The 15,379-nt window shown below is 59.1% G+C and overlaps 1 protein-coding gene across 1 annotated transcript in view; it reads left to right on the forward strand.

Annotated features, from left to right (window-relative positions):
• Window positions 1-15,379, forward strand: part of IL16 (interleukin 16) — a 55,621-nt gene that overhangs the window by 17,573 nt on the left and 22,669 nt on the right. Inside the window, exons 3-7 of the mRNA XM_053658965.1 lie at window positions 6,823-6,931; window positions 9,512-9,654; window positions 11,230-11,340; window positions 12,349-12,463; window positions 14,964-15,037. Of these exons, the coding sequence (XP_053514940.1) occupies window positions 6,823-6,931; window positions 9,512-9,654; window positions 11,230-11,340; window positions 12,349-12,463; window positions 14,964-15,037 (552 nt within the window). The remainder of the gene's footprint in view (window positions 1-6,822; window positions 6,932-9,511; window positions 9,655-11,229; window positions 11,341-12,348; window positions 12,464-14,963; window positions 15,038-15,379) is intronic.

A 15,379-nucleotide genomic window follows, 5' to 3' on the forward strand; every position in this document is an offset into this window, starting at 1 on the left:
AGGGAACGGGAGCGTGGGGAAGACGAGGTTGGGGCGCTGGCCGGGGCGGACTTGGACCCTTCCTCCGAGGAGGACAGGAAGGAACGGAAGGCTGAGCAGCTCGGGCTGCTGAGCAGAGAGGTGTGCAGGGCCGGGCCAGGAGAGCTCCGGCTGCAGCCGCTGGAAGGGGTGCGTCCTGGCCACGGTGGCAGTGTGGTGGCGCTCAGCAGGGTCGGGGTCAGGCGTGTGTTCCTGACCAGCTGCACCTCCTTCATCTCTGTGATTCCACGTGTGCAGCGCTTTGCTTTAAGAAATGTTTTCACGGCTCTCATCTCCTTCTCCCAAAACCCTGGGGGGAAAGCGGTCACAGCAGCATCACTGTTGCTGGGATGGGTATGGGGTCATCGGTCTGACTGCTCGGGGTGAGTCCCAGGTTCCCGTTTAGCAGCCACACGGTCCTGCATGATTCGTGGTCCCTTCCTGTGTCCCAGCGACGGGGGACATTAACAACACCCGTGTTACCTTGCTGCGGTTTCGTCAGGAGGAAGCTGTCATCGCCTCCGAGAGCAAATGTACCTAAAACAGTGTGGTGCACCCCGTTGTGGCTTCATGATTGTTATTATTTCTGTCTGAGGTGGGGACAGGGGCCGGCACGGTAACTGAGTAACTGATGAATCTGGTAGCAGGGACTGCGTGCTTCACTGGGCCAGGTTGTGGGCCAGGGTCGCAGGCTCTGCAACGCTTGTAGGCTGGTGATGGAGACAGGACGGAGGGGTCACTGCTCATCCAGGGCGCGGGTGCAGATGTGTGAGGAGGGGCGAGCGCTGTGTGTGGGGACGGAGTCCTACCCTCAGCCGGGCAGGCGGCAGCAAGGGCGAGACAGACAGACAGGCATGACAGGGATGGACTGGAAGTCAGTGAGGCAGCCGCCAGCTTCAGGCCTGAGATGCTCTTTTTCCCTTCGTGAGCCACGCAGGGACCATTTCTGGTCTGGTAATGAGTTCTAAGCAGGTGAGGGGTCAGCTGTCTGAGCCTGGTCCTTTATCAAAAGCACCAGGGCAGAAGGTCCAAGGAGACAGCCAGTCCCAGTGTCCCCTGCTCTGCCCTGGCTCCTGCCCGCCCCCGCGCCCAGGCGTGACTCAGCTGGCCTAGCCCGGCTCCTCAGCCTCCAGCGATGCCATGGTTACACCGATTTCACAACGGCATCTGGAAGGCGGCCCCGGGACAGCAGCCACTCCCCTGGAAACGCCTGGTGTGAAAATTAAAGAAGAGGAAGTCACGTAAACAGCCAGCATAAAAAATAAACAGCCCCCCTGCCTGTGTTGTGCCTGCAGAACCTGAACTGAGTGGATGATGGGCACCCCACCCCAGGGCGCCTGTGACTCAGGTCCTGTGGGCTCCTTCTCTGGGGGCCCTTCCAGACCCCCAACCGAACAAAGAAGAAGCGTTCTATCAGACCTGTGCAGGGAGGAGACGCTCGGACTGCAGATCCACTGCTCTAAAACGCGGGGTGTTGCCGCCGCAGGGAGCGGAGGCCGGCCTGAGCTCGCGAGTTCCCCTCTTTGTGTCTCCTCCCCTTCTGCTGTTTCTTCAGACGATGGCCCAGCACTGGCCGTGAGCTCCCTTCTGGGCATAAGAAACACCCTGGTTACTCATAATAGGGCTTATGCTCTCCACCAGGGGTCTTCCCCAGGGATGCGTAGGGGCAGCCAAGTCACTGTGAAGTCTGTGTGACCTCAGAACCGGGGGCTGAGCTCAGGTCAAGCTCAAGTCCATGCTGAGGACAGGAGATCTAGGCTCTGCTTCCCCTGGGAGTGAGGAGGGAGCTGGGGCTATTGCGGGGGCAGGGAGCTGGGGGCAGGAGGCAGAGGGCCAGAGTGGAGGGAGCTGGGTCAAGGAGGTAGCTGGGGAGAGGGAGGCACAGGTCCCACAGGTCAGGCTGGCTCCACATTTACAGGAGGGTCCTTTTAAAGAAATTATTGCCAAAAAAAAAAAAAAAGCCCTGGCTAATGTGGCTTGTGTACTGAGCACAAGCCTGAGAACTAAGGCCTTGAGGGTTCAAGTCCCAGTCAGGGCACATGCCTGGGTTGTGCGCCAGGTCCCCAGTAGGGGGCGTGTGAGAGGCAGCCACACATCCATGCTTCTCTCCCTCTCCCTCCCTTTCCTTCTCTCAAAAAATAAATAACTACATTAAGAACACACTTCTACGGTTCTTTTCGGCAGCGACATGTAGAGTATGTGTTCTTCCTGTATTAGAGTCTCACGCAGGTTAGCACTTTAATCAGTTTTCCAACGGAAAGGAGGCCTGAAAGGCGGCAGGCCGCCAGCCCCGCCCACTTTCCGGCCGACCCCGGCGCATTCCAGCGCCGCTTCTGTGTAATACTGGGGAGCAGACCGCGGCGGTGGCTGTGCAGAGTCAGGGGCGCTGGCGCCCAGTCGCCCGTCTTCTCCTGCCCTCCCTGGTCCCTGCCGCTCTAGGGCACCATCATCGCCGGTCTCCGGCCGAGGCAGCCCCGCCTCTCACGCGGACCAAGCAGAGGCCATCTGCCTGCCGAACGTCCAGTGTGTAAAAGCTATTGATCACGGTATAGTGTGTTTAACAATCGATTGGTTGTCCGCCTGCCTTGACGACACGCCTGCATGAGCTCGGGTAGCCAGGGTCCGCTGGGTGGGTGTGCGGCCTGGTGTTCTGCGCCGGAACTCGGTGGCGCAGGGAGACGGGCTTTCTGGTCGCTGACCTGGGCCTCCCACGTGAGCGGTGGGCACAGGCAGGCCCCTCACGGTTGCCTGCGCACCCGCCAGCAGCCCAGGCCGAGCGCACCAGGGCAGCGTGGTGGGTTCTTGCTAGGACAGACCCCGTCTGATGGCCCGGACCCCATCCGTTTGTCTCCCTCTGGCTAAACCGGAGCGATCACCACGTGGCCTGGGGTCTGCAGGGGCGGTTGGGACGGGCACGTGGTGAGGGCTCCACACGCAGCTGTGAGGAGGCTTTTGCCTCCGTGCCTACGAGGAGGCCGCTCGGGAGTCGGGCGCCTGTGCACACACAGCCCCGCTCGCGTGGGCTCGCAGCCCGCACGTGGGTTTGCACTGGACACGGCCTCGGCCACTTCCACTGGCTGAGGCCAGACGCGCGGGAGGTCCTTCCCTTGGGCGGCCCTCCTGAGAGGATTCAGAATGCTTTGATCCACGTGGGCATGGCCTCAGTAGTGGGGGAAATATTTTTTTCTTTCCACAAATTAAAAATCCTGGTTAGGCATAGTCACCGCTCCTGCAGCCTGACTGGGGATGCGATGAGGTCACATCACCCGTCTGCTCCGTGGGCGGAGATGGGGCCCGGCCTCCGCGGATACACACAGGCTTTCATTCTGCCCCTGGGAGCGGCCGGGCCTGTGGCTTTGGGGGCCCGGCTTCCTTGGCAACTGGGAAACCCAATCCTTTGGCCACTTGCCTCTTCCTGCCACAGAAGAGCAGCTCCGGGAGGCCAAGGGCAACCACGGGGGGGAAGCTGGCTGCTGCAGGACTCCCACGGAGCCGCTGTGTCCCTGCACCCCGTGTCCGGGGAGGGGAGTGGCAGGGGCGGCCACGTGCAGGGAGTGGAACTCGCTCGCTGACAGCCTCCCAAACCCCACGTGGTTCCCGGGTGCTGTCCTCCCTTTGGAGCCGTGTGCCCGGAAGCTGGTCTCCTGCAGCTCCCTGCCTGGCAGGAAAGGGGCCTGGGGGAGAGACGCAGGAGGTCTCGGGAAACCGGGCTCCCAGTCCTCAGAGCCTCTGCAGCGCTGCTCGGGTCGGCGACCATTTCCCAGCGCGGCTGGAGGTCTCGCTCGGTCCCAGCCGTTCGGCGAGCTAGGCTGGGAAGAGCTGCTCTGGCTGGCCTGGTGCCATGGGGTGGCCATCTGCTGCTCCGGGTCGGGTTGGGCAGAGCTGCTGGGCCTGGTCTCTTCTGTCACGAGGAGGGGGCAGGAAGTAAAACACTCAGCTGGTGGCCCCGCCCCCACAGGTGGACGCACCCCTGACCGTGCCCTCCCTGTGGGGCCAGGGCCAGGGCTCCTCCCCCTCTGCTGGTGTTTGGCCAAGAGAGCACTTTTGTTCCTGTTCTGTGTCTTTGCCGGCTGTCGGTTCTGGGCGGCAGGTCTCCCGGCACCTGGTCTGGTGCAGAGTAGAAGGAAAGAGCCCAGGGACTCACGCGGCTGTCCCCCGAGTCCTGAGGTTCCTGACCATTGGCCGGGTCTCCTTGGCCTTTCAGAGTCGTGACTGTTGTTCACTGACTCACACCCGGGGTGTCCAGTTGTGAGCAGCAGGGAGGGGGACCGTGGGTCCCGGCCCTGGAGGTCCCAGTGCCTCCCACGGTTGGGCCCGCAATGAGAGCAGGTGCACAGGCTCCCCGGTCGGCAGACTCGCCTGTCACTCAGCGTCACGTTTCAGACCCTCATCTGCGTTGTCTGGTTTTGTCGTTCAGCCACTGACCTCTGGGGCTTTGCGGCGTCTAATGTGAGTGTGTGTGTGCACAGCCCATTTTCCCATTCCGCTGGCGGTGGACACGCAGGCCATGTCCCTGTCTTGTTTCCTAAATTAGGGACTGTACCGCTGCAGACTTGCCCATTGGTGTGCCCTGCACCTGCACAGGTTTCCCAGGGTGAGGGCGGGAGTCTGGGGACCGCAGGTGTCCTGGCCGCCCACGCTGCGCTGTGCCCCCGCCTCCCTCGAAGTGGTGTGGGCCTCAGTGGCTGCCTGGCCTCATTGGGGGCGGGGCAGCGTCCTCGGGGGCGGGGCTCATCAGGCCTGGGCCTGTGAAATCTTTTTTTCCTGCCAGTGCCAGTTTGCGTTTCTTTCATCGCTGCTGATGTTGTTCCCATTCCCATTCATTGATGGGCCTCGTGAACGTCCTCTCGAGTAATATGCCCAGAGGTTTTCTGGGGTGTTTTTTTGGGGGGGCGCGGTTGTTGGTGCTTTTCTTTCCCCATCTTCTCCCAGCTGTTCACTTGTCGTTTTACTCTTTTCACGAATGCGTAGGAGTTGCTCATTTTAACCTGGAGCTTAGCAATCATGTCCTTAAGAGCCTGTGCTCTCTCTGTCCTATTTAAAGATTTTACTCCTGCGTTAAAACGGACTCACTCAGGGATCCTGCCGGTCCTGTGGTCTTCTGAACTTGGCACGGTTCTGCGTGTTGAGGTCACGGTTTCCGGCCACCTGGCGCTTGTGTGTGTGAGGCGTAGGGGGCGCTGTCCTCGTCCCCCAGGGCTGCCCCGCCCGCGTCCCGGCACCTGCTGCTGACATGTCCACCTTCCCCCCAGGTGTCCCCATGGGTGTGTCTGTTCCCGTCACAAGTCAGGCTGTCTCAGGCTCCCTGTCTGTGTCCTGGGTCAGCTTGTCCCCTTCTCTCCAGACGGCGCCGTCTGAATCACTGAGTTCCAACATCAGCAGTGTTCCCGTCGTAGGGAAGTCTCTTTCTCTCTGTTTATTCAGGAATATTTATTTCTGGCCCTTACCTTCTTGATAAAAATTCAGGGGCCAGTTTGTGATACTCTTAAAAAAACAGCCTTGAAACTCTGTTAGTGGTGCACTAAATTTATAGATGAATTTGGGGGGATTGACATGCGTACATTACTAAGTCCCCCCTGTTTTCTTAAATATGACCTATTTCTCCATTATTCAGTTGTGAATGCCTTTCAGTAAGTTGTGTAATTTTCTTTAGAAAGGGCTGACATAGCTTTCCTTAGATTAGTTCCTGGGCATTCTTTCTTTCCTGATGCAATGGCAATTTTTTTATTGGTTATAGCTAATATTTTTTAATGTTACCTTTTTTTAGAATGCCGTTTTCTAACTGCTGTTTCCTGGTGCATGGAAATGCAATTTTAAAATAGTTGTTAAATTTTTGATTAAGATAGTCGTAGATTCACGTGAAGTTACAAGGAATTGGTTCCCTGAGCCCCTCCTGCCCCGGGGAGGCAGTGGGCTTGGCTGTGGATTCCTGTCCCAGGCAGGTGGCTGGGCGGTGTGGTCAGGACACCGGCTATGCCCACAAGGATCTGCCTGTCATCTTTGTGGCCACCCTCGCTGCCCCCCAGGAATGCATAGACCGCCACCTGGGTAGTCACGGGGCGCTGCAGCCATGTCCTCGGTGAGAGCAGGGAGGAGATTTTGCCAGCCCCGAGCTCAGGGGCAGGCTCTCGGTTCCTAGTGCCGGCGTGGGAGCTGGGCTGGGGCACCACTGAGACTTCTCCGAGGAGACACTATGCCCAGAGTGAGCGGGCTCGGCTGGGAACCAGAGAGGTGTTCCGTGCTGGGGGACTGGCCACCAGCATGCGAGCAGTGAGGGAGGGCAGAGTCCTGTGAGCTCTTTGAACGCTGCTGCCAGTCAGGTTCGAAGCGAGGGAGCTGGCCATGGTGGTGCCCGTGGCTCAGCTGCCGCTCTGCTTCCCGAGGGGGAAACTGAGCCCCAACCGTGAAGGAACAAGCCCAGGGGCACAGAGAGCTAATGCTGCTGGTCCCCTGCCCCTCTGTGCGTCTCTGGGGAAGAAACTGGCCCACTGGGTGAGTTATTTTATTGTTTATGCTGCTCCAAGATGCCATTCCTCCGAGATCAGCGAGCTCCCTCGCAGCCTTGTCCCCCACATCCATGGAAGAACCTGGTACATGACTGCCGACCAGTCAGTCACTCTGCCCCTTGTGTTGGGGCTGCGTCCGTGCAGCCCCTCTCCCTCCTTGCTCCACGGAGCCTGTGACTTAGAGCAGGAAACACAGTCCGGCACGTGCTTCCAAGGTCAGTGTCAAAGTCTCGGTTTTCTGAGAATGTTTTTCGATTGTAACCAACCCGGTGAATAAAAGGCTGGAACTGTTTTGCAGGAAGCTTCTACAACTTCCTCTCGAGAAAAGTCCGGAAAACTAGAAGCACAAAGTACTAGCTTCCTGCTCCCCAGAGTCTGTCACCAAAGGACACGCAGCAACTCCACCAGTAAGTGTCTTGTCACACGGCAGTTGGGATCGGGACCTGGCGTCCGCTGGATGCTAGGACATCAGTGACCTGGGCCATCTGGGGCGCCGGTCTGTGCTGGTCCAGCTGGAGCAAACCGAGGTTGTGGGCCGCCTGCCCCTCTCAGTGCTGTGCACCACGCCGGTGCCCAGTCAGCGCCCCTGCCTGCACTCTGTGCCTGGGGGGGGGGGAGGTGCGGCACCAAGGAGGGAAGGCCGGATGTATGCCTGCTCCGTCACGTGACGTTCTCCCCGCAGTGGGAAGAACTTGCTGCACAGTTGGGGTCGCGAGCCCTGCCTTTATTAGTGCCCTGGGTGTGAGGTGCCCGTGTGTCCTTTGGGGTGATCATTGTTTTACCGTTAATTTGTAAAATCCCTCCCGGGTAAAGCGGTATTTGGCTGTCCTGTTTGTTGAACACGCTTTCCTCAGTTGGTTGGTTTTAAGTTTTTTTACCCAAAGATGTTTTTGTCTTTGTACGCTAGTCAAATCTATTGATGTTTTTTCCTTTCTAATGTTAAAGTTTCTTCTACATCCAGAGAACTATCAAATATTCAGCTATAGTTTCTTTTGGTTTTTAAGTAATTTTTTTCAAACTCACTGTGTATCTGTAAGTTGGGTGTTTGCCATGCAGCGAGAAGCAAGACAGAATTTTTCGTGCGTGGGTAGCCGGTCCCAGCATCACTTGCGACCTTCAGTGTCCGCCCACCTTTTCATTCCATTCTTGTTGTTCTGTTTATCTCTTGCAAACGGTGGGCAGCAAGATCTTGAAAGCAGACCTAGCAGTCTCTTCACAGACAACCTCAAGCTGTCGACGTCAGGATTATAAGCAATATTTGCTTTTACTTTGACTTGTTTTAACACTCTTTGTTTTTTTCCTGGCCATACACTGTTTTCTGCTCTTTGCTCTGTGTGTGTGTGTGTGTGTGTGTGTGTGTGTGACTTTCACAGTGCTTTGGGAGGCTTATTCAATTTCATTTTCACTTCCGGTTAATCAGTGAACGAGGTCTCATCAGTTGAAGTGGTACTCAAGACTGGGTTCCAGGTGGCCCCCTCAGGAAAGCCGGCATCACTCGCCTGTCATCCCATCTCCCATCCATTTCCCGGTCCAACTCAACTAAATCATAAGCTCATGTTGTTATTATCAAATCATCTCACTATACGGTTTCACTTTCCAATACTGTTTAGGCATTTGCATTGGGTTTTATAACCACATTGTCAGCGAACTCAATGCTACACCTGTAACTGGTTTTAACTACCCCCCTGCTGGACAATGATTTCGGTATGCAGGGTGGGACAAAAGTAGGGAACTACACAATAATTAGTCCATAATAAATAACATAAGGGCAAACTTTCGTGTGCTCACAGCCCTACGCAGGCTTCTGCCCACCTGCCCACCCCTGGCAGGAGCACAGCCCCAGCTGTTTCCAGGAGTCGAGGGTCTCAGAGCAGGGGGAGGAAGGCCTCTCCTTGGTGCCCCACGCCTCCCCCGCCCCGACCCCTGCCGGTCTCACAGCCTCACACCCCGACGCCCGTTTTCTCCTCTTTCCTGAGCCCAGCCCGGCCAGCGACTTGCTTTCTGCAGCCTGCACACAGCCTGAGTCTGTCCCACCCCAAGGGCAGAACGCTGCCAACTGCCTTCCCCCCGAACTACTCCCATCTCTCAGCTTTCTCCCCGGGGGTTTCCACACAAGCCTTGTTCCTCGCTGGAGCTGAGGGACACTGGGAAAGCCCTGCCCTTCCGGACCCCTGGAGCTGTGCTGTCCAGTGCAGTGTCCACAGGCCACAGCCTGAGCCTGTGGTGTGAGGCTCACTCGCCGGGAAGCGCAGGACGGGCCGCAGACGCGCAGGGTCCAGCAGTTGCACTGAATGCAGGAAGGATGGACAATCTCAGAAGTAATGTTACGTGTTGTTATCCGTTATGACGTCATTTAGTACACTGGACTGATTGGACTGTATCGTTAATCCTGTTTCCCTCGCCTTTCTTAATGTGGCCACTGGAAGTGTCATGCACGTGGCTTCCGGCCCATCTCAGTGGGGGGACGCCTTACTATGGACCCCTGCCAGCCTGGGCAGCTGGATGTGGTGGGGTTCCTAGTCGGAGGAAAGCAGGCTTGGGGTTCCCGGGAGAGGAAGCCGGTGGCTTTGCATTTCCTCAGCTCCCCGAAGAAGCGGGAGTTGGCTTTCTGCCCGTGTCAGGGGCGTGCGCATGCCCGTGTGTGTGCATGCGTGTGGGAGGCCTCAGGTCCTCGTGGGAGGTGAGACGTGCCCACGGGAGGCCGCCAGGTTCCCCCTCTGGTGCTGCCTGTTCTGGGCGCCCTGGTCTGTCCGCCGTGGGGTGAGCTGAGGGGACGTGCACACGAGAGTTCCGCCTGCGGCCTGCGGTGCGGAGGCCGCGGAGGGCGCTGAAGGCGCAGTAAGAGAGAAGCGCAGCGTCGCCCGCCGTGACTCTGTCTGCCCCTCGCGGGCCCTGGGCCCCCTGACCCAGGAGGGCCGGCCCCTTGGGGCTGCTGTTCCCTGCCGTTTCCCGCACAAACACATCCCTCTCTTCCCCTGCCGGTCCAGGCGTCAACCCCTACTGCACCGCAGAGACAGACTTCCCCGTGGCCGGGAAGACGGCCACCGCCACAGACCGGCCGCCTTACTCGCTCTGCAGCAGCCGGAAGTCTCTTTCTCAGCAGCTGGACTGTCCTGCAGGGAAGGCCGGGGTAAGCCTCTGGTGGTGGTGGGGGGAGACCTGACTCGGCGGGGGCTGAACAAGACTTGGGGTGGTTTCTTGTCCACAGAACTGCAGGGAGGAGGGTGCAGCTCAACGGGCATGGCCCACTCTGGGCAAAGGACCACAACGGGACCGTAGTCTCCGGAGCGCCCCCGTGTGGCAGGAGCCTGCAAATGCTGCCGCTTCTGCGCACCAGCAGCCACCCCCCTCTGACCAAGGACTGGGCTGCCCCGCACCCCTGGGCTCCAGAGCAGGACGAGGGGCGGGGCCCGGGCCAGTCACGTGGATTGTCGGGGTGGGGTGGGGGGGCTTGACATTATCTCTCTAGGCTCCAGAACCTGATTTTTAACCCCTGTAATAGGTGACTCGATTTATGAACATGATTTCAGAAAGGCCTTACATGGGCCCCATTTTACAGGAGGACACGGAAGCTTAGCAAGGCTGAGTTTATACATCTTACGACCCTAAGGGCCAGCCCCTGGTGGCCCCCCAGGCCATGCCCTTCACAGTGTGGCCAGCGCTTCGCATTTGGGGCGCTAAGCAGTGTCTCCACGTGCCCCAGCAGCCTGCCTGTAGCCCCAAGCCCAGCCAGCAGGCAGCTCCTGCCTGGGCTGCAGCCGCCACTGCGGTCACAGGGCGCCCTCTGGCTGCAGCCTTGCCCTCCTGTCCCTCACCCCTCGGGAAACCCTCCCGACCCTCCCAGTGCCCGTCCCAGCTCCCCCGCAGGTCTCCCTGGTGTGCTCATCTCTGCTGGCGCCTGCCTCCCCCCACACACACCGTGGGCTCTCCAGGGTGGGCCGCTGGTCCTGGGGCATTTGGCCATCCCAGCTCAGGCAGGCGGCAGGGGCCTGAGAGTTTCCTGTGCCTTCCCTTCCATGAGTCACCACGGTTTCTGATCGCAAGTGGGAGACACTGGTGTTCCAGTGCTGGGAAAAAATGGCCTCCCAGTACAGATCCTGTTACGGGCAGGGAACCTGAGGTGTGGAGGGGTGACGTCCCTTGCCCCAGGTCACCAGGTGACAGTGACAGACCCAGGAGAAGCAGCGGTCAGTGGGGCTCTGAGTGTGAGCCCTGACCCCCAGGCCACGCCACCCCTCGCACTGCACAGGGTGTGAGGGAGGCGCTGCTTCTCCCGCGTGGGGGCCCCTCCCCTGTGCTCCTGCCTCGGGCCTGTGATCCGAGCGTCTAGACCTTCGGGTTCCTGGCCCCTGCCTGCTGCCCCTGGCCTGGCGCAGAGTAGGTCTTAGTTAACGTGTCCTGCATTCTGTGGGGGGCGTTCCTGACAGTCGGCTTTCCAGCCTTGCTTGAGACTTTGGTTAGAAGACGCACCGTCTCCGGTCAGTGTGGCCTGGAAGTCCGCACGCAGCCTGGCTGCCAGTCTGCGGGGAGGTCAGGCCCAGCAAAGTCGGCTCCTGGGACCACCAGACGCAGCCCCTGTGCACCCCAGCCACACCCTGCTCCGGTGGGCCCTCAGGGGAGAGGGCATTTTTGGGGCATCCCTGGCAGGGAGGGGTGTGCTCCTTCCCATGGACTCACCGCCCCCACCTGTCTGTCCCTGTTACAGGGCGCCTCCAGGCCCACGCGCTCCCTGAGCACGGCCCAGCTCCTGCAGCCCTCGGGGGGCCTGCATGCGTCCGTCATCTCCAACGTGGTGCTGATGAAGGGCCAGGCCAAGGTGAGCAGCGCTGTTGCCCACGGAAATCTCTGGAGTGACCCCGGGTCTGAGGAGCTGCTGTGTCGGAGGAAGGGAATGGCCGCCAGGCCCCACCCCCAGAGTCCTCGCTCTCCCCCCTCCTCGCTTCTGTGTCCTGGGAGCTCAGGAGACAGGAGGGGACACTGAGGTTGCCGGGGCTCTGGTCACCGGAGTGGCCGTCTCCACTCCTGAGTTGCATCCACCCAACCCCGCTTTCTGGCCGGGCAGTCACCATGCTGTGTCCCCCCCCACACACACACACACTGAGGTAGACGTTCAGAAATAGGTGACTCTCAGATCGTTTGCCTCGGTCGAATGAGCGCACAGTGGAAAAGGGCACCGAGACTCCTGCAAGGATGGGCCAGGGTGGTGGAATGTATGTCAGAGTGTCTGCTTCTGTGTCACTGGGGGGCTGTCACCCAACCCTGGCTGGCACGTGTGGGCCGGGTCACGAACTGAAGGGCCCGCAGGAAGGCGGTCAGCTCAGGGCCCAGTCGAGGGAGAGGGCAGGCCGGCAACATGTCCTCGGCCAGGGGAGGGCTGGGGCAGGACAGCGGGCAGGGACAGCGCTGGTGGGACAGGGAGCCCCTCCTGGGGAGCCATGCTGTGCACTGGCCCTCCCGGGGGGGCTGTGGCTGCCGAGGTGGGGGGGGGGTGGTGTTTGTTGTGGAAACAGCCTGTGAGTGAGAGGCTGTCAGCACCAGCACCATCCTCTAAGAAAAGGTGAGCTCAGGGACAGGAAGTGGCTGCCCAGAACTGCCAGTGGAGGGGAGTGTCCACCCAGGCACCCTCTGTGTGGGCCACCAGCCCGTGCAGGACCTCCGGAGGGTGCACGGCCCTGCCTGGCCTCAGCATCACACACAGCTTCCCATCTCTGCCGTTCAGTCCTAAGACCCTGCAACCAGAGCCCCCATCGCTCCCTGAGTCCTGGGTGCAGGGCTGGGGCCTCAGGGGACCCTCCCCAGTCTGAGTCTGCTCTTCCTTCCCCAGGGCCTGGGCTTCAGCATCGTGGGGGGAAAGGACAGCATTTATGGCCCCATCGGCATTTATGTCAAAACCATCTTCGCGGAGGGCGCCGCTGCCGCCGACGGCCGGCTACAAGAAGGTACCGTCCCCAGCGCCACCTCGGGTCCTGGGAAGGCGGGGTGCGTCCTGACCCCTCAGAGCGCAGCAGCTCACAGATCCCGGCGTCTGCGCACCACGGCCTCCTCCCTCCTGGTTCCCACGTGCACAGCCAGACGGCCCTTTCCTGCCCTGTCCTCGCTCTCTCTGCCTCACAGCTATGGGACACCGGGCTCAGTGCGTCCAGTCGGCTGGGGAGACGCCCTCTGCTGGCCGGCTGTGTTCTAGGCGCCAGGGATGGAGACTTCCCAGACGTGGTCCCTGTTGGCGGGAGTTCTTGGTCCGCCAGCTGCTGGCTGCATTCCTGCCCATTCTCCTGCTCTTAGCTCAAGAGTCGGGGACACGAGGTGCCTCCTGAGTGCCCTGCCCTGTCTTCTTGTCCTGCGGGGGCAGGTGTCCTCCATTGCTAGGCAATGGGTTTTAGCCCTAGGAGGCAGAACTCAGGGCCAGGCATTCACAGAGCGCAGGGGAGGCCCTGCAGCCTGGGCCGCTCACCCGTGGGGGTTGGGGCGGGGGCGCCCCGCTCTCCTCCCTTGGGCGGGTCTGAGGCAGGGCAGGGCAGGCAGGCGGCAGTCGAGCTCTGCCTGGTGCCACAGAGCTGTGAGTCGAGTAGATGTAATGTCAGCGTGTGTCTTTCTGTGTCCATTCGGTCAGAAGGATTTCTGATTCTTGTGGTGCCTGTGCCCATTCAAGGAAAGTCAGATTTCAGTCTCCACAGAGAGCTGTACACGGATGCGGCCATGTCCGCTCACTGGCCTCTCGTCTGTGATGCTTCGGGGCTACAGGGCTGGGTCGTGGGCAGTACCTACCCTCTCACTTGCCTACCGGAAGTACGTCGGCTTTGGCATCCACTGCGCTGTAGGCCCGAGGGCCTGGCCTGCAGAGGGACCGGGGGCAGGAGGTGCCGATGGCACAGGTGACATCCTGGGAGGTGGCACATGAGGGGCAGGTCGGAGAAAACACGTGGGTTTCTGGTCTGCGTGAAGAGAGATGACGTATCGCAGGGAGCAAGGGGGGGAGCAGCGGGAGCATAGAAAATGGGGTCTCGTGGGTTTATGTTCCATTCCTGCTCTTTATAGCAGAGTTGGCCGGCGGTGTGTGCAGCGTCTCGGTTACACCTTCACACGTTCCTGCCATTTGCGGGGCCCAGTGCCCAGCTGACACCAGCGCCACCCCAGTATTAGTGACGCTGTTCCCTCAGCTGCGCTCCACCTCCCGTGACCACTCTCTGACTGCCGGGCTGTGCTCTCAGTCCCTCCCCTGTGTCCCCTCAGTCCCCTCTTCTCTGGTGACCTTCAGTCTGTTCTGTCATCTTTTTTTTAAGAATAAAGACTTTTAAAAATTTATTTTATTTTTAGAGGGAGGGGAAGGGAGGGAGAAAGGGAGAGAAACGTCAGCGTGTGGTTGCCTGATGTGCGCCCCCTACTGGGGACCTGGCCTGCAACCCAGGTGCCCTGACTGGGAATGGAACCGGCGACCCCTGGTTCGCAGGCCAGCACTGGATCCACTGAACTACACCAGCCAGGTCTGTTCTCTCTATAGCTTGAGTTTGGTTCTGCTTTGTTTGTTGATTGGCTTTGTTGTTGTAGATTTCATATGTAAGTGACATCCTGGGATGTTTGTCATTCTCTCACTTACTTCACTGAGCACCATACCCTCTAGGTCCATCCCGGTTGTTGATGGCAAGATTTCTTTCTTTCTTTCTTTTTTTTTTTTTTTTTTTACGGTTGAGTAATGCTCCGTTGTGTATCTGTATCACAACTCTTTTACTGCTCATTTGTTGCTGGACACCCAGGCTGCCTGCATGCCTTGGTTACTGTGAATCATGTTGCCATGAGCACAGGGGTACATGAGTCTTTTTCCGTTAGTGTTCGGGTTTCTTCAGGTAAATTCCCAGCAGTGGAATCGCTGTGTCCTGTGGTAGTTCCCTCTGAGTTTATTTCTGGGCTCTCTGTTCTGTCGTGTGTGTCCGTTTTATGACAGGACCGTGGTGTTGTGAGCGCTGTGGCTCTGTAGTACAGTTTGCTATCGGGTCGCGTGATACACCCAGCCTTGTGCTTCCTTCCAAGATCTTTGGCTTTTCAGGGTCTTCTGTGGTTCTGTGTACATTTTAAGACTGTTTGTTCTCATCGTGTGAGAAAAGCCACGGATGTTTTGATAGGCGTCGGGTTGCTGTGGGTGGGGTGGACTTTTTACCTCTGAGGCCACAGGGAAGGAGGTGGACAGGGACCAGGCCAGGCCACCTGTGCCCGGCTCAGAACGCTGATGCCCTGGGAGGCCCGAGGTGCCCGTCATGCTGCCCCTGCAACTTCAGCGGGAGGTGGGGCGGGGGCTTGGATACCACATGAGAAATGTCTTCGCAGTCCTTTGTGCTCTATGCAAACCCGGGTCAGGAGGGCGAGCCCCGAGTTCCAGCAAAGTAAGGAGGATGTTCCTGATGGGGCAGCAGTCTCGTCAGCCACAGTTTCTCCCTGTCCCGATAGGTGACGAAATTCTGGAGCTCAACGGCGAATCAATGGCAGGACTGACCCATCAGGACGCCTTGCAGAAGTTTAAGGTGATCGTCTGTTAGCAAGATGCCGCCCAACCCCGGGCGTTGCCCTCCTCACTCAGACCTGCAGATTCAGGCTGTGGGGTCTACTGGTGGGGCCCCAAGGGGGGGGGCCCAGCGTGAAAGGAAAGCCAGGCTCAGAAAACAGTCGTGTGGCTGTTGCTCCGGTGGGGGGTGGGGGTGCATGTCAGCTACTGAGGATGCTCGGACCAGTTAGAAAACTTTCTCTGTTCACGTGGATACAGTTACAAATCTGTGTCTGGTCTGTAAGGTGATCACTAAAAAGCACTTTTCAGTCTCCGTTCTATTTCGATAGTTCAAGACTCAAATCTTTGTATGTACTGCACA

The sequence above is a fragment of the Artibeus jamaicensis genome, unplaced genomic scaffold (genome assembly GCF_021234435.1).
Source record: "Artibeus jamaicensis isolate MK-2021 breed Jamaican fruit bat unplaced genomic scaffold, CSHL_Jam_final scaffold_612, whole genome shotgun sequence".
NCBI lineage: Eukaryota > Metazoa > Chordata > Mammalia > Chiroptera > Phyllostomidae > Artibeus > Artibeus jamaicensis.